This window comes from Oncorhynchus tshawytscha, linkage group LG20 (genome assembly GCF_018296145.1).
Source record: "Oncorhynchus tshawytscha isolate Ot180627B linkage group LG20, Otsh_v2.0, whole genome shotgun sequence".
In the NCBI taxonomy this organism is placed as follows: Eukaryota; Metazoa; Chordata; class Actinopteri; order Salmoniformes; family Salmonidae; genus Oncorhynchus; species Oncorhynchus tshawytscha.
In genome coordinates this window covers 13442414-13470340 of record NC_056448.1, presented here as the reverse complement: position 1 = coordinate 13470340, position 27927 = coordinate 13442414, and the positions used below count along the sequence as shown (strand labels likewise).

General features: G+C 41.5%; 1 protein-coding gene across 8 annotated transcripts in view; it reads right to left on the bottom strand.

The window, feature by feature from the left end:
* Positions 1–27651, bottom strand: part of LOC112219441 (lysine-specific demethylase 2B) — a 51391-nt gene extending 23740 nt beyond the window's left edge. For 3 of the 8 annotated variants that reach the window (XM_024380681.2, XM_024380683.2, XM_024380684.2), the window contains exons 1-12: positions 26533–26721; positions 25742–25886; positions 25405–25483; positions 24936–24982; positions 23846–24024; positions 23645–23751; positions 16984–17077; positions 16414–16567; positions 16114–16229; positions 4233–4359; positions 3507–3928; positions 3309–3395 (exon numbers count right to left, since the gene is read on the bottom strand). In XM_024380681.2, coding sequence (XP_024236449.1) covers positions 3309–3395; positions 3507–3928; positions 4233–4359; positions 16114–16229; positions 16414–16567; positions 16984–17077; positions 23645–23751; positions 23846–24024; positions 24936–24982; positions 25405–25483; positions 25742–25886; positions 26533–26565 — 1590 coding nt within the window. In that variant the 5' untranslated portion in view covers positions 26566–26721. Of the gene's footprint in view, positions 1–3296; positions 3396–3506; positions 3929–4232; positions 4360–16113; positions 16230–16413; positions 16568–16983; positions 17078–23644; positions 23752–23845; positions 24025–24935; positions 24983–25404; positions 25484–25741; positions 25887–26532; positions 26723–27183 lie in introns of those variants that run through there. The other 5 variants (XM_042302213.1, XM_024380685.2, XM_024380680.2 and 2 more) reach the window with 5 other exon arrangements.
* Positions 27652–27927: the final 276 nt, after the last annotated feature.

Genomic DNA, 27927 nt, shown 5'->3' with positions numbered 1-27927 from the left:
AGTTACATATAACAGAGCTTCAGATGGTTCTTCATACAGTATATCTGTGAAGATCTATCTGCATAAACCCATCTGAACACAAAAGCCATACCAAGGCCCCAGGCCCAAAACTTGCAACATCTAGGGGGACGAGTACTCTCTCCCCGCTAACAGACACCTAATTCGGAAGCAAATCTCGTAGCCTTCGTGTGCTTGGAAAGTTTGCAAATTGCGTGACATGTTCTTCCTTCAGGCAACCTGAAGAGCAAAGAATTAAGGAAATGGTTGCGCCATCTATTTGCCCGTTGGGCGTGATTTCAGTTTGCTTCAGGTGAGCAGGATTGATAGACCGCTGCGCCACATCGAAGGCACTGCATCTCAGTGCAAGAGGTGTCACTACAGTCCCTGGTTCGAATCCATGCTCTATCACATCCGGCCGTGATTGTCCCATATGGCGGCGCACAATTGGCCCAGGGTTGTCCGGGTTTGTAAATAAGAATTTGTTCTTAACTGACTAGCCTAGTTAAATAAAGGTGAAATTAACAATTCAAAAATACAAAATTGTTGACTCCCCATAGTATGTTATACCGAGTGACTGACTGAAAGGAAACCATTTATCATTTAGCGCAAAGCTCTTGCTTGGTAAACAAGAACACTTCAAAACAGTTTTAATTATCCAACAAACACTGATGAGGAGACCCAGCTGTGACATGAAGATGAAGAGCAACAAAGAGAATCTCATTGTGTTCCTCGTTAGGCAACCCTGCAGCCTGCTAAGTCAAAATTATGGAAATAAGTAAAGCCTCTGTTCTAGGGAAGGAGACAATGAAGTGAGAGAGTGACACACAAGCACCAGAAATAGGGGAGAGGGGTAAGTTGAGCCATTTTTTACATTCAGCATCACTCCGTCAAATAAATATAGTTTAAATATAGAAAATATTCTTTCTAACAAAGATATTTGCATATGTTTCCAGATGTTGTGTATCCCTGGAAATAATCAGAATTCATGTCAACATTAGTTTTGAAAACATAGCTTGTCCTAAAAAATGGTCTCTTGGCACAACTTACCCTGGGTAATTTGCCACTTTCAAATTTCTGTACTGAATGAAATATTACTAGGGATGCACGATATATCGGTGAACATATCAGAATCTGACTATATTAGCTAAAAATGCCAAAAATCCGTCCCGATGTCAAAGCTGACTTGCATACCTATATTATGCAAGTACATGACATAATGACGGCACGTAAAGTTTTGAGCTACACGTGCGACACAGCATTCCAAACCTAGCACACAATGTCTGCTGTGTGAATCGAGCAGTCAAGTCGAGCAGTCATTTGAAAGACTAAGAAAATTTCCGCCAGACAACTCAAAGGCGAAATCGATTAAAGCCAAGATAATGGAATTCATTGCCCTTGACAATCAACCGTTCTCTGTCGTGGGTGATGTTGGCTTTCGCCGACTGGTCGAGCACCGGTACACACTACCAAGGGTGCTATCTTTCAGATGTTGCCCTACCTGAGTTGCACAGTGATAGCTACACTGCTATTAGCTTGACGACATACATACATACATACTATGGAATGCCATTTGGGTCTATGCGTGTCAAAATAGATACAGTAGCACTGTCAAAGCAGTACAAAAAAGTCTGCAAACAAGCAAACACCGGCCACGAATTATGTGTTTACAATACCGCGTTGGTAATAAAGCATAATTTTTCAACCGCAACTTCTGGGGTAGCTAGCTATACAACCAGCCTGAAAACAATGACCAGTAGAAACTGCAGTATTTGTCATTATTCTTAGCAATGATTTAGGAATCCTTGTGAGTGTATTAGCTAGGTTGCCACTTGTTTGCCTATTGAAATTAAACTTCAGTTCATGAAAATAAATAGCTAGCCAGCTACTTAACCCTGTTGCCCAAAGCTAACGTTATAAGCAGCCAGATAGCGTCATCTGGCTAGTGAGGCTCGACCAGACTTTTATTTTGAAGGCTAACCGCAAAGTCCACTATTGTGACAAATCCTTATTGTGGCTAGCTTCACATTAATGGTGTTCAGGCCCATCTATGTGAAGCTAGCCACAATAAGGATTTGTCACAATAGTGGACCTTGCGGTTAGCCTTCAAAATAAAAGTATGGCATTGTACTATTTGTATTCATTTACATCACTGTTAATGACATACTTTTATTTTGAAGGCTAACTGCAAAGACCACTATTGTGGCAAATCCTTATTCACATAGATGGGTCCGACCACTATTAATCAAATAAGAACTGCCTTAGAAATTAGGGTTCTTTTAGATGATGACACCTAGCTATATATAGTTAGTATATGTGTAACCTTTATTTAACTAGGTAAGTCGGGTAAGAACAGATTTTTATTTACAATGACGGCCTAACCCGGCCAAACTCGGGCGACACTTGGCTAATTGTGCGCCGCCCTATGGGACTACCAATCACGGGCCGGATGTGATACATCCTGGATTCGAACCAGGGTCTGTAGTGAAGCCTCTTGCACTGAGATGCAGTGCCTTAGACCGCTCGGTCAATGTGTGTGTTAACTCTACTAGAATGCTTAAAAGGCCACTAAAATGTTAAATATCGGTTTCGTTTTTTTTAGGGGCAAGGAAAATATCGGATATCGGTATCGGCCAAAAATGTAATACCAGTCACTAAATATTTCCACTACCTTTTCAAAACCATCTTTATTTCCCAAACACAATTCCATACAATCACAATCACTTTCTTGTCTTTTAATAATTGTAAGTATATTTTAACCGCGCTTAACACCTAACAAACACTTTGTACTTTAACATAGGCAAGGCCTTGCTGTTACCTCATATCCCAGCGATAATGCCTGGCATTACACCTGAGAACTTGCCATTGGCTCAACGACACCCGAGGCAAAAAAAAGGATGCACTTTCATGCTAGGTTTAGGACCTCATGTTGACGCTTATAGAGACCCCAACTGATGTATAGAACAATATTAAACATGATCTACCTTGGTTTAGATAGAAGCATCATGAAACCTCTAACAAATTCATTTGACTTGGTGAAAATCAATTTTTTGGGTCCTAACTTGTTACTACTTTTCCCCAGGATATTTCTTCCTTCACAGACTCCATGAAATGATGACCTCTTCCTAAATATTTGGTCAAATGGTTAATTTTCTGTATAGTTTCCAATAAACAATGGTGGCTCAACTTACCCCACTCTCCCCTAGGACATGCTCACTACTTCACTGGTCCAAGACAGAGAGAATCAGGATGGGCAGGATATCAGATGAAAAATGAATAACAATTCTAAGGAAACATACATGCATTCTCACCTTGGCAGACTTCTTGGGCCAGAACACCACAGGTACTCCAGTGGCAGCCATTTTGGGGTCATCATCTTCATGTTCCTTCAAGACAACCTGGGGAACGGGTAGAAGAGTAAAGTATGTTCCTGTGTTTTGTAATGGTTCATCCAGATATATACACAAGACAAAAAAATACACGAGAACTAAGCTGGATGAGGCACATACCTTCATGTCCTCCAGCAGGGCCTGGGGGTCCTTGATGCCATCTGGAACACCCTTCTTATTTTCAGGGAGGGCTTCCAGTTTCTCCACAAGGGCCTTGAGGCCCTTCAGTTCAAACTCAGTCAGATGAGTCCATTTACTCAGAGACTCTGAGACTGGCGAGCCAAAGGGGGTTTTGGGGAACTCTGGAGGCTGGGTGGAGGTGGGGATGCAGCTGTCCTCAGAATCATTGGACAAGGCAGCTTTGAGGTGTCGAAGGCCGCTGGATTTACCCTTCCTGTTATCAGGAGAGCAGGGATCATCAAATGCTGACCTGTCACCCTGTTCATCCCGTCCCTGCTGCGTCTCGCAGGAGTCCTCCTCGTCCATGTCCTGACTCCGGGAGTCAGAGGAGGGGCTCTCTGTGCTCAGCTTAGTTTCCAAGTCTGAGGAAGACAAGGATGAGAGAAGACGAGGGGACCAATCGGCTGTGCTCCATGTGTAACCATTCCGGTCAGATTATAATTTCAGTCACTTTCATCATGCTATCATTTATGTGAGAAGGCAAACTAACTGATTAAACAGATGAGTTATATCATTGGCTCTTTCCAAAGCATTACCCACTTGTGAGTGGTAATTACAACAAGAGTGCAAGGCAAGGCTCCCCATAAGAATTCTCAGGATAGAACCGGTATTCATAGACACACTCTGGGTATTGGTTAAATAGCGGCATTAGCTGGGCTCACTCACCGATTAGCAGAGGCTCTCTGCGGAACTCCGGAGTGAGATGGGAGCGCTTGGTCAGGCAGTGCACGTACCTCTCCAGGACATACCAGCACATCTCATGGTAGAATGGGTAGCGGAACTTGGAATGAACCTGAAACGAGTTTGGAGAAACTTTCACAGACTGAGAGAACAAAAAGCTTTAAAAAAAAAGACAATGGGGGTTTCATTACTATGTTTAATCTAGTACCATTTTTGTATGATTAACAAGAGTTGATACCTTATCTTTACTGTGAGTCTAGTGATGCATTCACTGTGTTAATACCCAGACAGTAGATCTACTGTGACTGTCAAGTATTGTAAAAAAAAAAAAAAAAAAAAAAAAAAAAAAAGATAATAAATCCAACTTAAAATCAACATGGATAAAAGACAAACGTTAAAAGGTTATGAACAGTAAAAATCATGTTTTTGAAGAAATTGGATGATATTTTAAGGAACCAGATCAAAGTATGATGACCCAAGTATGAAAACTGACTTGCTTGTACATTGATTGAAAGTTTGATCATAAAGTTACTGGTCCCCTCCCCCATGTCGACCACTTGGATTCACTATAAAGGGGACAAGGTGACATCACCTTAACTCTCATTTTAATACAGCATGATATTCTCTTACCTAATATAAATAAGTACTGTCTTGTAACAAACATCGGAGAAGAAGTGTTGGCAGAGGAGCGTAGTTTATATAGCTACTCTTCTGGTGCCAAAAATGTGACTGTAGGGTGTCAGCAAATATAATTTTAAAAAGTGTACCCTATTCATCTATGGCAAAGATACTTATATGTTTGCCCTTACATCTGTGTCTGGTATTAGGTCTTCAGCCAGCATGGAACAAATCGGGCGCAGCTGTCAAGTCAACACATCCGTCAGTGCTGCTGTGAACCGCATCACAAGATACATACAAACCTAGAGATGTATGAAAAATGTGATATAACTGATGCAATTTCAACATTGTTTGAGTTGCTTTGTGTATCACCAAATTTGCTTGAGATGATTTTACTGCGACACTGCATCCAAGTTGCTTTTGACATAGGCGTTTCAATGACTGGTCAGTCAAGGCGAGCTCCTGAATATAAGCTCCCCGCCCACTCAGCCAGTATATTTCAAACTTCCCAGTAGTTAGCCATTTGAGAAAAAGTACTTTCAAAATGACTGTTCAGGACCTTTAAGTTAAGTGACACAAATGTAAGACACACTGGCAAACCAGAGGATCTTCTGAAGGCCAAGCTCTTCCATTCATTCACTTCTCCAGGCAGAGCTTGGCCTCTCATAGACACAGCAGCATGATCTGATTCCCACTCTCCTCTTAGAAACACAGCTATATTTATCTCCCAAAGACAATTTCACACAGATCAACACTTGTCAAAGTGATGATCCTTTCCTTTCTTTAGCTACATTTCTCTCTCGAGGTGTAAAAATAGAGCGAGCACAACGTGCCGAGCCCTGGGGAGCATATGAAACTGTCGCCGTTGTTACACTCATGCCTCTTTTCCAGCAGAAACAAAAATAGTACGGTACTTCCTGCAAAGCTGACTCTTCCTACAATCTATCCATCATTTCTGAGAAAGCCACATTTAGCCAAGTATCCACATAAATCGCAAAGCCTGCAGGACTAGCATCCATATTATTACAATAACTACTCTGATCATATTATTGTAAAGAATATCCGAATAAGAAGAGTGAAATCTGTCTAGGAATTCCTCTATATAGGTCATACAGTACAAACAAACGCATACACACAAAACCAATCTTACACAATATCTGATCACCATAAGAAGCCCTTGGGAGTTTGTGTGAAAAGAAGAGATAAACAAATAGGCCTACAGGCTTGACCCTCTTTCCTTGAAGTCCGTCTCTGGCTGATAATATGAAACAAGCGCCATGATTATTTTCAGCCTTTGTAAAGCTGTATTCTGATTCAACATGCACTCCTGTCACTGACTCCATTTCCACATGAATATGGATGGCATTTTTAAAAATAAAAGCAGGGGGGCAAAGCCCTCATCCTCATCGGCACCACCATTAGCATCAGTCTGCTTCTCAATTGGACGGTAATGGAAATTACTGCACTTTCAGCACTTGTGTGACTTACGGTGTCACATTCCTGCACAGTTCCATTCAAATCCCTAGCTTCCCAACAGTTTATTTCATATTACTTAAACCTATCCTGATCAGATCTGTGAAAACCAAGGAGGTCTGGCTGAGGAAGGGCCTAATGGTATTTCTATTAATTATGGATCCCCATTATCTGCTGACAAGGCAGCAGCTACGCAGTTATACAATTTTTAAAACATTACAATACATTGACAGATTTCACAAACACACTGTGTGCACTCAGGCACCTACTCCATCGCTACCACATATCTACAATACAAAATCCATGTGTACGTGTGTATAGTGAGTATGTTATCGTGTGTGTGCATGTGTTTGTGTCTCTTCACAGTGCCCGCTGTTCCATAAGGTGTATTTTTATGTTTTTAAATCTAATTTTACTGCTTGCATGAGTTACTTGATGTGGAATAGAGTTCCATGTCATCATGGCTCTATGTAGTACTGTGAGTCTTCCATAGTCTGTTCTGGACTTGGGGACTGTGAAGAGACCTCGTGGCATATCTTGTGGGGTTGGCATGGGTGTCCGAGTTGTGCGCCAGTAGTTCAGACAGACAACTCGGTGCATTCAACATGTCAATATCTCTCATAAATACATGTAGTGATGAAGTCAATCTCTCCTCCACTTTGAGCCAGGAAAGATTGACATACATATTATTAATGTTAGCTCTCTGTGTACATCCAAGTGCCAGCTGTGCTACCCTGTTCAGAGCCAATTGCAATTTTCCTAAGTCCATTTTTGTGGCACCTGACCACACAACTGAACAGCAGCCCAGTTGCAACAACTAGGGCCTGTAGGAACTGCCTTGTTGATAGTGCTGTTAAGAAGGTAGAGCAGCTCTTTATTGTGGACAGACTTCTCCTCATCTTAGCTACTGTTGTATCAATATGTTTTGACCATGACAATTAACATCCAGAGTTACTCCAAGCAGTTTAGTCAACTTGCTCAATTTCCACATTATTTACTAGATGATTTAATTGTTTAGTGAATGATTTGTCCCCAAATACAATGCTTTCAGTTTTAGAAATATTTAGTACTAACTTATTCCTTGCCATCTACTCTGAAACTAACTGCAGCCCTTCGTAAAGTGTTGCAGTCATTTCAGTCGCTGACTTGTATAGTGATAAGTCATCCGCATACATAGACAAGTGGCAATTCATTAGTAAAGATTGAAATAAGTAAGGGGCCTAGACAACTGCCCTGGGGAATTCCTGATTCTACATAGATTATGTTGGAGAGGCTTCCATTAAAGGACACCCTCTGAGTTCTGTTAGACAAGTGACTCTATCCACAATATAGCAGTAGGTGTAAAGCCATAACACATAAGTTTTCCCAGCAGAAGAATATGATCGATAATGTCAAAAGCCGCACTGAAGTCTCAACAAAACAGCCCCCCCAATCTTTTTTATCCTCAATTTCTCTCAGCCAATCATAAGTCATTTGTGTAATCAATCCATCAAATGTATTTATAAAGCCCTGTCTTACATCAGCTGATGTCACAAAGTGCTGTACAGAAACCCAGCCTAAAACCCCTAGGAAAAACTACCTAGAAAGGCCAGAACCTAGAAAGAAACGTAGAAAGGAACCAGGCTACGAGGGGTGGCCAGTCCTCTTCTGGCTGTGTAAGTGCTGTGCTTGTTGAACGTCCTTCCCTATAAGCGTGCTGGAAGTCTGTTGTCAATTTGTTTACTGTAAAATAGCATTGTATCTGGTCGAACACAATTTTTTCCCACAAGTTTACTAAGGGTTGGCAACCGGCTGATTGGTTGGCTATTTGAGCCAGTAAAGGGTGCTTTACTATTATTAGGTAGAGGAATGACTTTTACTTCCCTCCAGGCCTGGGGGCACACACTTTCTAGTAGGCTTAAATTGAAGACATAGCAAATAGGAGTGGCAATATTGTCTGCTTTTATCCTCAGTAATATTCCATCCAATTGTCAGACCCATTGGCTTGTCATTGTTGATATACAACAATCATTTTTTAACCTCTTCCACACACATACATTACAGAATTCAAAATTACAATTCTCACCTTTCATAATTTGGTAAGATATACTTGGATGTGTAGTGTCAGCTTTTGTTGCTGGCATGTCATGCCTATGTTTGCTAATCTTGCCAATGAAAAAAATCATTAAAAGTAGTTGGCAATATCAGTCGGTTTTGTGATTAATGACCAATCTGATTCAGTGAATGATGGAGCCGAGTTTGCCTTTTTTCCCAAAATGTAATTTAAGGTGCTCCAAGACCTTTTACTATCATTCTTTGTCATTTATCTTTGTTTCATAGTGTAGTTTCTTCTTCTTTATTATTCAGTTAGTCACATGATTCCTCAATTTTCAATACGTTTGCCAATCAGTTGTGCAGCCAGACTTATTTGCCATTCCTTTTGCCCCATCCCTCAACCATACATTTTTTCAATTCCTCATCATTCCACTGAGATTTAGTGCAGCATTTGTTTGCTCCTCATTAAACACCACAGACCAACAAATATTCTTTACATCAACAACATATGAATCACTAAAAAACATATTGTATGACCTCTTATACACTATATTAGGCCCAGCCTTTGAAACTTTCGTTTTCCTAGATATAGCAACTATATTGTGATCACTACATTCGATGGATCTGGATACTGCTTTCAAGCTAATTTCTGCAGCGTTAGCAAAGCTGTGATCAATACATTCCTGGGTTCATTCCTGGGCTGTTTTTAACTACCCTGGTAGGTTGACTGATAACCTGGACCAGGTTGCAGGCACTGGTTACAGTTTGAAGCTTTTTCTTGAGTGGGCAGCTTGATGAAAGCCAGTCAATATTTAAATCACCCAGAAAATATACCGCTGTTGATATCACATACATTATCAAGCATTTTACACGTTATCCAGATTCTGACTGTTAGCACTTGGTGGTCTATAGCAGCTTCCCACAATAATGGGCTTTAGGTGAGGCAGATTAACCTATAGACATATTACTTGAACAGTATTTAACATGAGATCCTCTCTAAGCGTTACAGGAATGTGGTTCTGAATATAAAACAGCAACACATCCACCATTGGCATTTCTGTAAATGTTCTAACCTTGTATTGCTACCACTGTATCAAAGGTATTATCTAACTGATTTCAGAAATAGTCAGAATATGAATGTCATCTGTTACAAGCAAACTATTGATTTCATGAACCTTGTTTCTTAAGCTACATATAAAATCAAATCGAATTAGTCACATGCGCCGAATACAACAGGTGTAGACCGTACAATGAAATGCTTACTTAAGAGCCCCTAAACAACAATGAAGTTTTTTTTAAATATAGATAAGAATAAGAAATAAAAGTAACAAGTAATTAAAGAGCAGCAGTAAAACAATAATAGCGAGACTATATACAGGGAGGGTACCGGTACAGAGTCAATGTGCAGGGGCACCGGTTATTTGAGGTAATATGTACATGTAGGTAGAGTAATTAAAGTGACTATGCATAGATGATAACAACATAGAGTAGCAGTGGTGTAAAAGAGGGGTAATATGTACTTGTAGGTAGAGTAATTAAAGTGACTATGCATAGATGATAACAACATAGAGTAGCAGTGGTGTAAAAGAGGGGTGGGGGGGGCAATGCAAATTGTCTGGGTAGCAATTTGAGTCTTATGGCTTGGGGGTAGAAGCTGTTAAGGAGCCTTTTGGACCTAGACTTGGCGCTCCAGGTACAGCTTGTTGTGCGGTACCAGAGAGAACAGTCTACGACTAAGGTGGCTGGAGTCTGACAATTTTTAGGGCCTTCCTCTGACACCACCTGGTATAGAGGTCCTGGATTGCAGGAAGCTTAGCCCCAGTGATGTACTGGGCCGTTTGTAGTTCCTTGCGGTCGGAGGCCGAGCAGTTGCATCACTCCGTACCAAGGAGTGATGCAACCAGCCAGGATGCTCTCGATGGTGCAGCTGAAGAACCTTTTGAGGATCTGAGGACCCATGCCAAATCTTTTCAGTCTCCCGAGGGAGAATAGGTTTTGTTGTGCCCTCTTTAAGACTGTGTTGGTGTGCTTGGACCATGTTAGTTAGTTAACTTCTTGATGCACCCATCCCGTTAACGAGATCATTTTAGTCAACATTCGCTGAATTGCAGAGCGCCAAATTCAAATTAAATTACAAAAAATATTTAATTTTCATGAAATCACAAGTGCAATATAGCAAAACACAGCTTAGCTTGTTGTTAATCCACCTGGCATGTCAGATTTCAAAAAAGCTTTTGGGCGAAAGCATACCAAGCGTTTATGTAAGGACATCTCTCTCAGCAGACAAAACATTACAAACAGCTAGCAGCCGAGTAGATTGGTCACAAAAGTCTGAAAAGCAATAAAATTAACCACTTACCTTTGATGATCTTCGGATGTTTGCACTCACGAGACTCCCAGTTACACAATAAATGTTCCTTTTGTTCCATAAAGATTATTTTTATATCCAAAATACCTCCATTTGGTTGGCGCATTATGTTCAAAAATACACAGGCTCGAGCGGTTACGACCGGGCAGACGATAATTCCAAATAGTATCTGTAAAGTTTGTAGAAACATGTCAAACGTTTTTTATAATCAATCCTAATCGATAATATTTAAACCGGACGATAGCTGTGCCAGCAGCGCATAAAAAAACGCTGCTGGCACCCAGCCATCCAATGACGCGATGTGATCTTTCTCGCTCATTTTTCAAAATAAAAGCCTGAAACTATGTCGTCTAAAGACTGTTCACAACATGTGGAAGCCATAGGAAAAGGAATCTGGTTGATATCCCTTTAAATGGATTGAAGGCAGGCAATGGAACAGAGAGCTTTCAGGAAAAACAGCACTTCTGGGTTGGGTTTTCCTCAGGTTTTCGCCTGCAATATCAGTTCTGTTATACTCAGACAATATTTTGACAGTTTTGGAAACTTCAGTGTTTTCTATCCTAATCTGACATTTATATTCTAGAGTCTGGGCCTGAGAAATAGGCAGTTTCATTTAGGCACGTTTTTCATCCAAACATCAAAATACTGCTCCCTACACTCAACAGGTTAATGATGTGGACACCAAGGAACTTGAAGCTCTCAACCTGTTCCACTGCAGCCCCGTCGATGAGAATGGGGGTGTGCTCGGTCCTCTTTTTCCTGTAGTCCACAATCATCTCCTTTGTCTTGATCACGTTGAGGGAGAGGTTGTTGTCCTGGCACCACACGTCCAGGTCTCTGACCTCCTCCCCATAGGCTGTCTCGTTGTTGATCAGGCCTACCACTGTGTCATCGGCAAACTTAATGATGGTGTTGGAGTCGTGCCTGGCCGTGCAGTCATGAGTGAACAGGGAGTACAGGAGGGGACTGAGCACGCACCCGACAGGCCCGTGTTGAGGATCAGCATGGCGAATGTGTTGTTACCTACCCTTACCACCTGGGGACGGCCCATCAGGAAGTCCACAATTCAGTTGCAGAGTGACCTGTTTAGTCCCAGGTTCCTTAGCTTATTGATGAGCTTTGAGGGCACTGAGCTGTAGTCAATGAATAACATTCTCACATTGTTATTTTTGTCCAGGTGGGAAAGGGCAGTGTGGAGTGCAAAAGAGATTGCATCATCTGTGGATCTGTTGAGGCAGTATGCAAATTGGAGTGGGTCTAGGGTTTCTGGGATAATGGTGTTGATGTGAGCCATAACCAGCCTTTCAAAGCCCTTCATGGCTTCAGACGTGAGTGCTATGGGTAGTCATTTAGGTAGGTTACCTTAGTGTTCTTGGGCACAGGCACTATGGTGGTCTGTTTAAAACATGTTGGTATTACAGACTCGGACAGGGAGAGGTTGAAAAATATGTTAACGTTGGCTATTTTGAGCACTTTTTTTCTGGGATGCTAACTTGTTTTCATTGCTTTACGGTGAACCTTAGCAGAAGTAGATATGCTCATGTTATTTATGTGTGTGCATGGTGAGCTGCACACAGTGAACTTCCTACTAGGGAACACCACCTCGGTGCTAACAGTATATATCTGGTTCATATGCACATGATTACTGCACACAATAGCTGAAGGATCAGCAGAGGCATTCAGGACAGCTAGAGGGACAAAATTACGCTGTTTTTGAATGAATTATTTCACCTTTATTTAACCAGGTAGGCCAGTTGAGAACAAGTTCTCATTTACAACTGCGACCTGGCCAAGATAAAGCAAAGCAGTGCGACAAAAACAACAACACAGAGTTACACATAAACAATGGATAACAATAACACAAACAATAAACAATAACACAAAAGAAAAGACAAATAGAAAAATCTATGTACAGTGTGTGCAAATGTAGAAGAGTAAGGAGGTAGGCCATAAATAGGCCCTAGAAGCGAAAAAAAATAATACAATTTTGCATAAATACTGGAATGATAGATGTGCGGATGATGATGTGCAAGTAAAGATACTGGGGTGCAAAAGAGCAAGAAGGTAAGTAATAATATGGGGATGAGGTAGTCGGATGTGCTATTTACAGATTGGCTGTGTACAGGTACAGTGATGGGTAAGCTGCTCAGACAGCTGACGCTTAAAGTTAGTGAAGGAGATATAAGTCTCCAGCTTCTTGCAATTCGTTCATGCCATTAGCAGCAGAAAACTGGAAGGAAAGGCGGCCAAAGGAAGTGTTGGCTTTGGGGATGACCAGTGAAATATACTTGCTTGAGCGCGTGCTATGGATGGATGTTGCTATGGTGACCAGTGAGCTGAGGCGGGGCTTTACCTAGCAAAGACTTATAGATCACCTGGAGCCAGTGGGTTTGGCGACAGATATGTAGCGAGGGCCAGCCAACGAGAGCATACAGGTCACAGTGGTGGGTAGTATATGGGGCTTTGGTGATAAAACGGATGGCAATGTGATAGACTACATCCAGTTTGCTTAGTAAAGTGTTGGAGGCTATTTTGTAAATGACATAGCCAAAGTCAAGGAAAGGTAGGATAGTCCGTTTTTTGAGGGCAAGTTTGGCAGCATGAGTGAAGGAGGCTTTGTTGCGAAATAGGATGCTGATACTAGATTACATTTTGTATTGGAGATGCTTAATGTGGGTCTGGAAGGAGAGTTTACATTCTAACCAGACACCTAGGTGTTGTCCACATATTCTGGGTCAGAACCGTCCAGAGTAGTGATGCTAGTCGGGCGGGCAGGTGCGGGCAGCGATCGGTTGAAGAGCGTGCACTTAGTTTTACTAGCATTTAAAAGCAGTTGGAGGCCACGGAAGGAGTGTTGTATGGCGTTGAAGCTTGTTTGGAGGTTTGTTAGCACAGTGTTCAAAGAAGGGCCAGATGTATACAGAATGGTGTCGTCTGCATAGAGGTGGATCAGAGAATCACCAGCAGCAAGAGTGACATCATTGATGTATAAAGAGAAAAGAGTCGTCCCAAGAATTTAACCCTGTGGCACCCCCATAGAGACTGCCAGAGGTTCGGACAACAGACCCTCCGATTTGACACACTGAACTCTATCTGAGAAGTAGTTGGTGAACCAGGCGAGGCAGTCATTTGAGAAGCCAATGCTGTTGAGTCTGCCGATAAGAACGCTGTGATTGACAGAGTCGAAAGCCTTGGCCAGGTCGATGAAGACAGCTGCACAGTACTGTCTTTTATCGATGGCGGTTATGATATCGTTTAGGACCTTGAGCGTGGCTGAGGTGCACCCATGACCAGCTCGGAAACCAGATTGCATAGTGGAAAAAGTACGGTGGGATTCAAAATGGTCGGTGATCTGTTTATTAACTTGGCTTTCGAAGATTTTAGAAAGGCAGGGCAGGATGGATATAGGTTTGGGTCTAGAGTCTCCCCCTTTGAAGAGGGGGATGACCGCGGCAGCTTTCAATCTTTGGGGATCTCAGACGATACGAAAGAGAGGTTGAATAGGCTAGTAGCAGGGGTTGCAACAATTTTGGAGGATAATTTTAGAAAGAGAGGGTCCAGATCGTCTAGCCCAGCTCATTTGTAGGGATCCAGATTTTGCAGTTCTTTCAGAACATCAGGTTACTTACATTGTGTCTACCAACTCTCCTGGTATAATGTACATTTGCTGAAGAATTATGACAACTCAGCATCACAATGGTAGGGATTAGCTGAGCTGGGCTTGAGTCATTGATAAGTCATTGTCTCAATGCAGCCTTAATGTTGTAAAAGGATCCAGGAACCCAAATGATTAGGGTGGATCACATCCTCCTTATAAAATGTGTTTTGTTTCCAAAAAGTTATTGAAATTGTCAACAAAAAGTTACACCAATTGAGCTGCAATAATCATGTAGCCAGTTGTGAAGAGAAAGAATCCTGCAAAAGCATTCAATGCCACTATTCAGAGGGCACAGAGCCAAATATGATGGGTATTTAATTAGCGTCTAGCAGAGAGTCAATGACCTCGTTAAAATCCAGTTTCAACAGTTCAGAGTTGCCCTTCATAATGTTATTAAAACCCACATGAACTACGATAGAATCGATTTCCATGTCCTGAAGTAGTACATTCGGTAGCAGTTAAGTAATGTAATTTACTCAAGCTCTGGGATAGGACATTGTTCCTGGTGCAAAAACATTCACATTTCTTACCACGGAGCAGCACAAAATCACGGCTGGCGAGAAGGACGAGGACACCCACCCACTCCCATGCCTCGGAGAACACTTTATGGGCGGGCGAGAGGTAGGATAACTTGAGCCCGTTGCTCCCGGCACAGGCCTCCGACATATGGAGAATCCCCGTTCGATCCAGAGCAGGGACGGAAGGTTGCCGATGTCAACTTTGAAATCGTAGGAGTAGGCACTGCGGCCGCAGACATAGGTACCCCCTGCGACCAAGGTGCAGGAAGATCAGGCTCCAGGACGCCAAAACTATTTGTTGTTTGTATCTGCTCCGGGCCTATCGTTGGGAGTGTAGACTGCTTTGCGGGAGGCCGCTGTCTTTGCCTTCCACGGCTCATGACATGCGACCATCTTTGATTGCCTTGCTCCTCTTGCTGTGCCCCATTCGACTCTGCTATCAGATGGGGGAGCTCCAGGCAACACAGGCCAGTCGGATAATGACAAAAGACAAGGCGGAGATGCAGCCAACAGGCGAGTACACCGTCCAGCCACTGGCGTAGAAAAGGTAAACATTCCACTCTGCGTTTTAACCAGTTTCTTAGGTAGGCTGGCAACCTGCGTGATCAAGGAAGCCACCTCAAGCCTATAATCCCCGGCAAGCAAACAATTGCCGCATTGGAACTCTGAGTGATCCGGTTTGTCCTGAAGCGTAGTAGACACAGCTCCTACAGCACTGGAACACTACAATTATTTCTCCAGACAAAGAGGGCTCCATTGCAAAACTCATCTGGGACTAACTTCGTTAGCTTGGTGGCAAGCAGCTTAGCGGCTCTGTCAAGCAGGCTTCAACCTGTCTGCTAAGCAGAATTTCTGGGACAAGAAATAGCGGTCCTAGCTGTTAAAAGCTAACCACGTCACGGAATCCACGCAAAAACAAGTTTGGTATTTATATTTAACGAATATTAGTTATGTTTTAATAAAAAATAACAAATTGAGTGTTTCCAGCATAGTGTTCAGCTGCGCACTCTGATGACATCACAAGGTTGGTTTGACATTCTCACACTCATTGACGCAGCAAACTAAGTGACCTTGACTTGTTTGTATGAGGTGAGGCTGTTTCCTCATCCATCTTCATTGTAGAGACACAGTTTAGTTTAACTAATGGTCATAGGTGGAGTGAAGCGTCAGTAGTGGGACACCTGTATGACAGCCTACCTTAGTCCTATTCTCTATCTCATAGATGGAGAGTTGCATGGGAATGTTAAAGCTGTGCAGAATGTTGCCTCCAAACACCAGCGTGTCCTCAGGGGTGTAGACTGCATGAATCCAGCCTGAAACAGGACAGCCAGCCAAACATCATGAGAACCGGCTGACCCACTCAAAACAGATAGCATGCCCAAACATGTCCTCAAACACATGCTTGAATAAAGCAGAGCATGTAATGTATGGTTTGCTACAATAATATTAACGTCAATATGATAGGAATACATCAAAATTAAATGCTAGGCAGTTCACCAGAGGGGATGAAGAAGGTGTAGCCCTGTTTCAGCTCCACCCTCTGGCAGCCATCTGCACGGTCTCCCAGGAAGATGTCACTCTGCTTGCCTGACAGAACCCAGTCCTCATACAGGGCAAGGTTATGAGGCGTCGGAGGCACCAGCCAGAACACCTGGGGACAGGACAGGGTATGAAAAGCTGTGAATGTAGCTTTGGTAGTCATCTAAAACAAGGGTGATATTTCTATGTTCACAGCACTCAATGTTACATCTTATACTAGAGAAGCCGGGACATTTCTTAGATTTGACTATCCTACCGCAACATTTCTCTTCCTCTAGCTTGAAATTTGCACGTTTATATAATGAGATCCCTCAACGGACTACCTAGCAACAGTCCTGTGATTTCTGCAGCCGTCGCTAAGAAAAACAGGGGGCAGGTTCGTTTGTAGCGCCTCTGCAGAAATCTGATACATTTACAGTACCGGCATTGGGGGAGGGTACATCAGAGCCTCAGGTGGATGCACTGCTGTTATCCACATACTGTGAAAGAAAAACGAATACAAATAATAATACAAATAAATTAACTTACCTTCCCTCCCTTGAAAACGTGATACCACACAGACGTGCCCCCGAAATCAATGTGGAAGTCAGTATAGCAGCCCTTCACGCTCATCAAACAGTACCTACAGAGGAGGGATGAGAGGGATGGTTGATGAGACCCTGCATCTATCATAGTTATGATGAACCTGAGGGATCAGACCGTGGGTTAGATACTGAGCTGAATGAACATCATGAACAGAAATGGGTAAATAAAACATGTGCAGTATGGTCACCAACTTTGTCAAAGAAGCGCTCAGTGAGCAAACTTTTGTTCACTGTTCTTACCCCAGAAACTATCCAGAAAGTGTAGCATTGCAACATTCCAGTACATGAAACGGAGCTTGAGTATGGAAGCTATTTGGCCGAAAATGTCTATTTATTCCTTCAAAACAAGCAGTTCAACCAATTTGGAACAGCCCCAATACCTGGTTGAAATCTTCTACATCTACCAATATCAATCAATAACCACAAATGTGTGGACACACACACACAATACCCCATAATGTCAAAGTGGATGGTTATTTGCAGTTTTTACTAATTAATTAAGAAAGAAAAGATGACATGTCGAGTCCATAAGTATTCAACTCCTTTCTTATGGTAAGCCTAAAGTTCAAGAGTAAATATGTTGCTTAGCAAGTAATATAAGTTGCATGGACAATTATCTGTAAGGTCCCTCAGTCGAGCAGTAAATTTCAAACACAGATTCAACCACAAAGACCAGAGAAGGGCCCTCGCAAAGAAGGGCACCTATTGGTAGATCTTTTTTTAAATTTTTAAAGCAGACGTTGAATATCCCTTTGAGCATGATGAAGTTATTAATTATACTTTGGATGGTGTATCAATACTAGAGGTCGACCGATTAATCGGAATGGCCGATTAATTAGGGCCGATTTCAAGTTTTCATAACAATCGGTAATCGCCATTTTTGGACACCGATCACGGCCGATTACATTGCACTCCACGAGGAGACTGAGTGGCAAGCTGACTACCTGTTATGCGAGTGCCGCAAGGAGCCAAGGTCAGGTGCTAGCTAGCATTAAACATACCTTATAAAAACAATCAATCTTCACATAATCACTAGTTAACTACACATGGTTGATGATATTACTAGTTTATCTAGCTTGTCCTGCGTTGCATATAATCGATGCGGTGCCTGTTAATTTATCATTGAATCATAGCCTACTTCACCAAATGGTTATTTAACAAGTGCATTCGTGAAAAGAAACACTGTCGTTGCACCAATGTGTACCTAACCATGAATATCAACGCCTTTACCTGCATATTTAGTTAATATTACCTGCTAACATGAATTTCTTTTAACTAGGGAAATTGTGTCACTTCTCTTGCGTTCCGTGCAACAGTCAGGCTATATGCAGCAGTTTGGGCCGTCTGGCTCGTTGCGAACTGTGTGAAGACCAACTTAGCCAAACGGGGGATGACTTAATAACAGCGCATTTGCAAAAAAAAGCCCAATCGTTGCACGAATGTACCTAACCATAAACATCAATGCCTTTCTTAAAATCAATACACACAAGGTATATTTTTTTAAACCTGCATATTTAGTTAAAAGAAATCCAGGTTAGCAGGCAATATTAAACTAGGGAAATTGTGTCACTTCTCTTGCGTTTATTGCACGCAGAGTCAGGGAATATGCAACAGTTTGGGTCGCCTGGCTCGTTGAGAACTAATTTGCCAGAATTTTACGTAATTATGACATAACATTATAGGTTGTGCAATGTAACAGGAATATTTAGACTTATGGATGCCACCCGTTAGATAAAATATGGAACGGTTCCGTATTTCACTGAAAGAATAAATGTTTTGTTTTCAAAATGATCGTTTCCAGATTTTACCATATTAATGACATAAGGCTTGCATTTCTGGGTGTTATTATATTATAATTAAGTCTATGATTTGATATTTGATAGAGCAGTCTGACTGAGCAGTGGTAGGCAGCAGCAGGCTCGTAAGCATTCATTCAAACAGCACATTCGTGCATTTGCCAGCAGCTCTTCCCTGTGCTCCAAGCATTGAGCTGTTTATGACTTCAAGCCAATCAACTCCCGAGATTAGGCTGGTGTAACCGATGTGAAATGGCTAGCTAGTTAGCGGGGTGTGTGCTAATAGCGTTTCAATCAGTGACGTAACTCGCTCTGAGACCTTGAAGTAGTTGTTCACCTTGCTCTGCAAGGGCCGTGGCTTTTGTTGAGCGATGGGTAACTGGCTGTTGTCAATGTGTTCCTGGTTCGAGCCCAGGTAGGGGCGAGGAAAGGGACAGAAGCTATACTGTTACACTGGCAATACTAAAGTGCCTATAAGAACATCCAATAGTCAAGGGATTATGAAATATAAAATGGTATAGAGAGAAATAGTCCTATAATAACTACAACCTAAAACTTCTTACCTGGGAATATTGAAGACTCATTTTAAAAGAAACCACCAGCTTTCATATGTTCTCATGTTCTGAGCAAGGAACTTAAACGTTAGCTTTTTTACATGGCACATATTGCACTTTTACTTTCTTCTCCAACACTTTGTTTTTGCATTATTTAAACCAAATTGAACATGTTTCATTATTTATTTGAGGCTAAATTGATTTTATTGATGTATTATATTAAGTTAAAATAAAAGTGGTCATTCAGTATTGTTGTAATTGTCATTATTACAAATAAATAAATGTTTAAAAAATAATAATAAGCGGACAATTAATCGGCATCCAATAATCGGTATCGGCGTTGAAAAATCATAATCTGTCAACCTCTAATCAATACACCCAGTCACTACAAAGATACGAGCGTCCTTCCTAACTCAGTTGCCGGAAAGGAAAGAAACCGCTCAGGGGTTTCACCATGACGACAATGGTGACTTTAAAACAGTTACAGAGTTTAATGGCTGTGAAAGGAGAAAACTGAGGATGGATCAACAACATTGTAATTACTCCACAATACTAAACTAATTGACAGAGTGAAAAGGAAGCCTGTACAGAATGAAAATATTACAAAGCATGCATCCTGTTTGCAAGAAGGCACTAAAGTACAACTGCAAAAGTTTTGCCCTGAATATGAAGTCTTATGTTTGGGACAGATCCAATACAACACATTATGGAGTACTACTCTCCATATTTTCAAGCACAGTAGTGGCTGCATCATGTTATGGGTATGCTTGTAATCATTAAGGACTGGGGAGTTTTTCAGGATAAAAAAAGAAATGGAGCTAAACGCAGGCAAAAGGAAAACCTGGTTCAGTCTGCATTCCACCAAACACTGGGAGATTAATTCACCTTCCAGCAAGACAATAACCTAAAACACAAGGCCAAATCTACTGGAATTGCTTACCAAGACAGTCAATGTTCCTTAGTGGCCGAGTTACAGTTTTGACTGAAATCTGCTTAGAGATCTGTGGCCGTGGCCAATGGCGCAGTCTCTAAAGGAACATTTTTAAATGCTGTTCTCTTGGCCGCAGAGACTTCCTGCAAATTTTGCCTTCGGAGGGGAGAAAATGTTAACGTTTTAAGCTCATTTCCTGCAATTCTACACATTTTGCCGAGGCTTATGTAGTGTTCTTATGCAGCGGAGTGAATCAAACATTCTAGCAGCAGGCCGCAGCTGCTAAATTTATATAGGGAAAACTATGCAAATTATGGTTAAAGCCACATTCATGATTGTTGTAAGATGGTTTGATGTGTATGTAGGCTATTGCACAATGGTGCATCCATTCTCCTGGTATCATTTTAAAGTCAGCACGGGTATTCTACTCGCCAGGTTTCTCAGATCTATACCCTACAGTAAATCAGGCAACAACAAAAATTCTAGCTACAGGTCCATACATACACTGAGTATTTGATGAAAAAGGTTATGACATTTCTAATTCAAAGCCTTTCACAGGGTTGTAATTCCACTATTCAAGCCATGGGACATCCATCATGAATGATGAACAAACAATACACCAAATCTATACCAAACACTGATCGACACAACCCATTGTTCCTGTTGTAGGACAAATGACCTCTCTTGGCAGCACGAGTCCACCAGGGAGCCTCCATAACACCAGTTGATCAATACAAGCTTGTTTGCCTCCTCTGATCCAGTCAGTTGCAAGAGCTCATAAAATACAGACCACTTCCCATCCTGTCAACGCGGCTAATTTCAGCCATACATATTTAATTTGGTCTATTACATAAGTCGGGGGCTAAGATATAGTTCTCCAGCCTCCGCTGGCTCCTACTGTCTGACGCTAGTCAGAAAGATACAGGCTTGTCATCCATCCTACAGCAGTGTATCTGCTCCCTCCCACAGAGAGACCTGAGGAAAGGGTTTACAGGAGTATGACCTTGACTGAGGTAATGGGTGAAACTGCCAGTTTAAGCACATAAATACTCAGAGAGAAGGACACCTCATCCATTTAAGTGATAATGCCCAAGAAGCCGGTGTTTGGAGGTTATATTGCCACGAGTGTCGTAGAGGGCCGGCAAACCGTGCCAATATATCCTCCAAACACTGGCATCGTGGGCATTATCATTTTTATACAAAGGGTTACCAACATATTCAAATAATGATTGACATGTTTTCATAAAAAAAAAATAATAATAATTTATTCATACTATTTCATCCTTCCACAAGATATAGTCCCAACACAAATCTAAGGTTGCCAGCCAAGCCGACTGGTCATTCGTTCTATCGGTTCGGTTGCAAGAGATGTGACCCATCCGTCATTTCTGTTCTCTATCTATGGACGCGACCCAGTCACTCATTCTAAATGTTCCATTACCATACTGGCTGGCAACGTTCTTATTCCTTGCTTGCTTGCTAGCCAGTTATGGCTAAATTACAGTCACGTCAAACAGTGCAGCCAGAATAACAGCAAAGTAGCGGCATTTGCGTTTGTTTAAGCTGTTTTCTAGTGACATTTATTTGGATACATCCATAACAATGAGCTAATGGGGCGCGATTTCGCCTGGCATAGAGAATGTGTTCTCTCGTCAGGACACTGTTGTTCAGAGGAGCTAGCCAACGACACAGCTAACACAATCACAACAAACTGAAGCTGGAAAGACTGCAAACAAGCTGCATTTCGTTTTGTTTTACCTGTTTTCTGACATTACCTGTTTTCTTGACATTTCTTTGTATATATCCATAAAAATGATGCCAGCTGATTCATGAATTTAACTGGCTGAGAAAAGTGGTCTGTCTCGTCCCGACACATTCATTACTATGGGACAGGTGGAGAAAGAATTTCAATATTGAAATAATGTTGCAAATGTCAGAGGTTTATACAAATCTCAGCTGTGGAAAACCAACTGCTTGTCTAAAAAAAATGGGATATAATGTCTAGATGCTTTTTATAGTGGAGATCAAGTTTATAAATTGCCTGGCTGGGTTGATGAGACAGTGAATTGCGCAGTGAGATGGATCAGAGTAAATATGCATTTCAACGTCATAGCTTTAGCCGGTGGTAACTTGTTGAATAGACACCAGTTGGAATGCGGTTTTAAACAATCAGTGTCCAGGATTAGACCACCTTTTGTATAACTAGACACAAATATCACCTACACTCAACGGAACATGTAGAGACGCATAATACTGTATGGCTTACATACTTCACATTCACTCTCTTTATATTATGAATACCATACTTGCAAACTAAGACAAATCATTTTCAAAGAAGCACATATAGATAGGCCTCCTACACATTCACAGATGTTTATGATAGAACTATCTTCACCCACGTCTGTTGCAATTATCATAAACTGAGGGCCCATCTGCTGAACCTGTGAGACACAACATAATCACACACATAGATCCCCATCCTATTGGCTGCACAGCAGTTTCCCCTATGGACAGAGTGACCAGACCCTGGGCTAAGAGCCCAACATCCCACTACAAACACCACTCACAATCAATCTCAGCACCCCATAAGCGTCTCCATTAAAGAGGGGGTAAATAAATCGAAGTCAAATGACATGGTAGAGTACTCCCGACATCTCTAAACCCCAGTAGCTTTCCCCCAATGAAAGACAGAGACGTACCCGATAGCTATTCCTCTCTCTCTGAGGACCAGGACCCCCCCCACGCGCTTTTCACCGACCGGACAGGAGAGAACTGCTATAGCTTTTATTTCTGGCTTTTATTTCCCTGCCTCTCCATCTGCGGAGGGCTCCATTTAGTAAAGAGAAAGAGTGAGAAACTGGGAGGAGAGAGAATATTATAGTGAAAGAGAGAGAGCAAGATAGAGTGTGAGAGAGGGGAAGAATGAGGATGAAAGGGAGGGCACAATTGGCTCTGGAGTGCGGGTTATGCCCTAATGCTGGCAACTGATTGGCTGAGGAGGATCTAGTCACTTCTGCACCCTGTGAAGAACCGCCCTCCACCATGAAAGAGCCCCGCTGCCTAGCAACCATCTAGAGCCATAAGAGGAAGTGAACAACAGCAGTGCGCAGCGGGCAGAGGGACTTTGGAAAAGGGAGGAGGAGTAGGCTAATATTTCCTCCCAGCAAAGCAGCTTTTAAAAATAAAATTTGCCCTGTGCTTGAGCATTTTCCTGTTAGGTACAATCCACTACGTTTTGCAAACAGGTTAAAACATCCAAAGAAACTTTCTGACATTGCATGGCAAATACTATGCAATAACTAAGGACATTTCTAAAATACTTACTTCTGTACTTTGGGGTACTTCATCTCTGAGATGACATTAGTGGCTTCGGTTTGTCTTCGTTTCAGTTTTAGGGGCCACATGTTGTCCACCCAGTCCACTAAATCCACCTATAAGAGAGTTGACAGTTGGCTGGCATTCACTATCAAATTTGCTCTCGTTCATAATGAACCAATGAAATAAAAACTGCCAGCGTCATCTCACCACAGTGGGCCTCTTGATGAGGTTCTCCAGTTTGGTGTGGCTGAACTCTAGGCTGATAACATTGAAGAGTTTGTCCCTCTCTTCCTCAGGCGTCTCATAGTAGCGGACAAACTGGGCCATGCTCATCTCAGAGCCTTTCTGGGTGCTCACATCCATCACATCAACGGCACGACGGCTACCTGCAAACACCAACACAGCAGTCTTACGGTAAACCTGGGTACAACTGTACAATTTGTATGCGCTTTGTTCATAACCTTTACCAACAGGTGGAGTTGCTGAACCACAGCACACATACATTATGTACCATAATTTTAAAAAAGTACACCCTGTCCTGAACACTTTCATCATCTGACATGAGCAGGGCTAGCCTACGCCGGGCAAATAAACTAATGTATGTAGCTGTCCTTGAGCTGTTCTTGTCTAATGATGTTCTGTATTTTGTAATTCTGTATTTATGTTTCATGTTTTGTGTGAACCCCAGGAGGAATAGCTGCTGCTTTTGCAACAGCTAATGGGGATCCTAATAAAATACCAAATATGTGTGCACTAAGTTGAAAATGTAGGCACTTACAAAGAAATGTAGGGGCACAATTAAAAATCTTTGAGGTAGTAAAGCTAGAATGCTACATTTGTCTGGGCACTGGTAGTCCTTAATTAAAATTCTAGGGCGCACAGAAAAATATTTAAGCGCTTATGCGAGTAACATCGTCGCACTGAAGAACCCTGCCGAGATCTAATAAGTGGTCATTTAGCCTAAGTAAAAAGTGCCATTTAACTGATGTCAGTCTGATTAAAATATAGAATCTATATGACTAGGCCTATATCTATTTTGTCTGTAATGCAAATGTATAGAAATTGTCTTGGTACAGTGAATCATCTCATTTTTGCATTACAGGCTTATAGAAGTTTACATCAACACCCACATACTTTTTTGACATAACACCTTTTCCAGTAGCATGCTTTTCATTCATCAAGAAATGCAGGGTATTGTGGAGTACATCAGCACTGCTGACTAAGATAAGAATTGATGGAGGGAAAGGAAGCATTTAGCAACTTTTTTTGCCTGCTATTTAAAAACAGATAGACTTACCAACCAAACCTTTAATCTCACTGACGGTGAACTCCGGGTCTGGCATTCTGTTTTTGTTTTTTTAAAGAATATAGTCAAGATAAGCATATTAACGTCAAACCATTTCATAAAGCCCAATATTTAACCAAGGCAGAAAAAGAGCATGTAATAGGATAAACATGATCAAATCAAATTATATTTGTCACATGCTCCAAATACAACAGGTGTAGACCTTACTGTGAAATGCTTACTTACAAGCCCCTAACCAACAACGCAGTTCAAGAAAGAGTTAAGAAAATATTTACTAAATAAACTAAAGTAAAAAGTAACTGTAAGAGTCAATGTGCGGAGGTCCAGGTTAGTCAAGTTATTTTGTACATGCAGATAGGGGTAAAGTGACTATGCATAGATAATAAACAGTGAGTAGCAGTAGTGTAAAAACTAATTGATTGTATTGGTCACAGGTCATCATATTTGACTCATGTCTCACCTGATTCCCAGTCCATCTTTGGCTTTGAAAATAAGAGGGGTCTGAAGTGCCTCTCTCTGAACATACTCATAAGTGAAATCTGAGAAGAAGAAAGTGTAAGTAGTCAGTGGGCCATAACTTCTGCATATATATTCAGGTAGAGCAATTTGTGATGTGTTTGTATGTCATGGATTTGTGAGGACATCCTGCACAAAAAATGAATTAACCAACAGGAACTTTTCCCTTATCATGTGTGAATTCATAAAAGGGTAGAAATTGTGCATGTCCAGTCAGTTATGAGTCTGCTTGGGGGACTGTGAGTGTGTGGTAATATTTTATGAATGAAACAGATGTGTACCTTTGCCATCCATCAACTGAACGAAATGTGTGTTGTATGAGTCACTAACAAGTTTCTCCTCCAAATTGAAACCCCTGACATTTGCAATTTCTTCAACGTCAGAGAAGTCCTCGTTTTCGTCATACATTGTCCGGCAGATGGAGCGCTAGAGGAATGAAAATAACTGTTATAAAAGTATATATCAATATCAATATATTAATTTATCACATCTCACTAACCGCGTTTAAAAAAAAATGCATATAATGAATATGTATGCATGGCTTGGAATAAGAGCTGTCGTTTCAAATTAGAAAAGAGTAGGCCAGTCAGTGCATTGTTGTGTAGGCTCGAAATAATTCACAATAAAACAGTGGTGCACGTGCACATGGCTAGGCTAAACCTCTGAATGTGTGGTTGTAGATGGGCCTTCTGCTGCAAACACCTTTACAGATGATTAGACAATGTTCGTTAATAACATCAATCGCTGATATCATGTCCCGGATCAACATTGACATAACGTGCTAAAATAGATGCAAAACAATAACAACAACGTTGGAACTGCTGCACTTGCCACAACGTTGCGCTGAGTGGGCTTGTGAATAATGTAATGTAGCCAACTACCTAGCTATATAATTTACCAAACAAGTCAAATGTAAGCAACTACATTAAGTTGAACTTTGTCAACATTTTAACATGGCACTTCTTCTGACTAATGAGGATCACTGTAACGCTAGCTAGCTATTGATGATAGCTCAGCTAACGCGTACACAGTAGTCAAACAAGGCTAGCTATAATAGGGTAATGCTACACACCAGTTTGCGTCCAGATTCTGCACTCGCTTCCATGATCTGAGCCCTTGCCTAGTATATCCGTTTACACCTTAATTTAAAAAAAACAAATAATCACATTGAAAGTAATTATCACTTTACGTTTCGACACAAAACTAAGTGGGAACCATATTTGTTGTGTTCTGGATTACGTCACCGATTGAATCAAAACATTGTTGGACAACGTCATCCGTAGTGGCTGATTTCCAACACTACTTATTCATGTCAACCCAAATAGTTGTGAACGTTTATAAAAAACACTACAATTTCTTTCTGCGACCATTCCACACTGTCCGTCACAGATCTGCAATTTCATGAACGGCATGGCATTCATGCGCGATATCCGTAGCGGAGACATTGAATTATTTAGACAATCTATTATAACAATTTGTTAGTGTGTAACTACAACGTGTGACACGTATGGCTTCGTTATAATCACCCGCTACAATTCAAATAATTTGCAATTGGCTTGGTGCGCATTCTCCAGTATATGTTTCCGATTAGCAAACTAAACTCAACCCCACATGGTGAATGAAGTTTCTGATGAACTGCAACAGAGCTGAGCAGGGACATATTCACTAGAACGATCCGGCTGCAAAACGTTTCTTAAACAGAACGAAACCGGGAGGAACCTACCTTAATTTGTCTAATATAAACTCATTTTTCTTCCATTTTCTTCTTAAAGTGGTAAACGATTTTCGTTCAAAAATCGTTGTACCTGTTTGTCCTCTGTATTGCCTTTAATTGTTTACTGAAATCCAAACTTTTTAACAAAACATTCAAATATAACCACCGACCGTTGACTAATTTTCTGTTGCTCTAAAATGACTTAATGCACATTACTTAACGTAATCTGCGATTGAATTAGCGTATTCTTCCTGATATGCCATTTTGGAGACAGAAACGAGGAAACCGAGGTTGTATTTGACGAACGTATTGTTAAAAAGTATGGATTTGAGCAAACAAATAAAGGGACATAACTACAGAGGTTAAACATTGGTACAGGGTAAGATTTCAACAATTTACATGTTTAGAAGTATTGACCTTGGGCGAATCGATGTAGTCGGGGCTAAATTTCACAAGAAATCATCTTCTATGGTATTATGGCGGTCCGTAAACGACGTTTGTGGTGTGTGCCGCCACCTACTGGATGGGGTGAAAATGTATCACTTTAACGCAAAGTAGTAGGGAGAAGGGAAGGGTGAAACAATATTTCTTATATTCAAAAGTACCCCCCAGCTGCAGCTGCCTACAACCCTAAATTGTTTAACTTTTATCTCGTTTTAATAGATGGTCCGAGATGCCCTGACAAGTAGACCTGGTGGGCAAGACGTATTGGAAGAGTACCAGACAACCAAAACATTAGACCACAGAACCAGG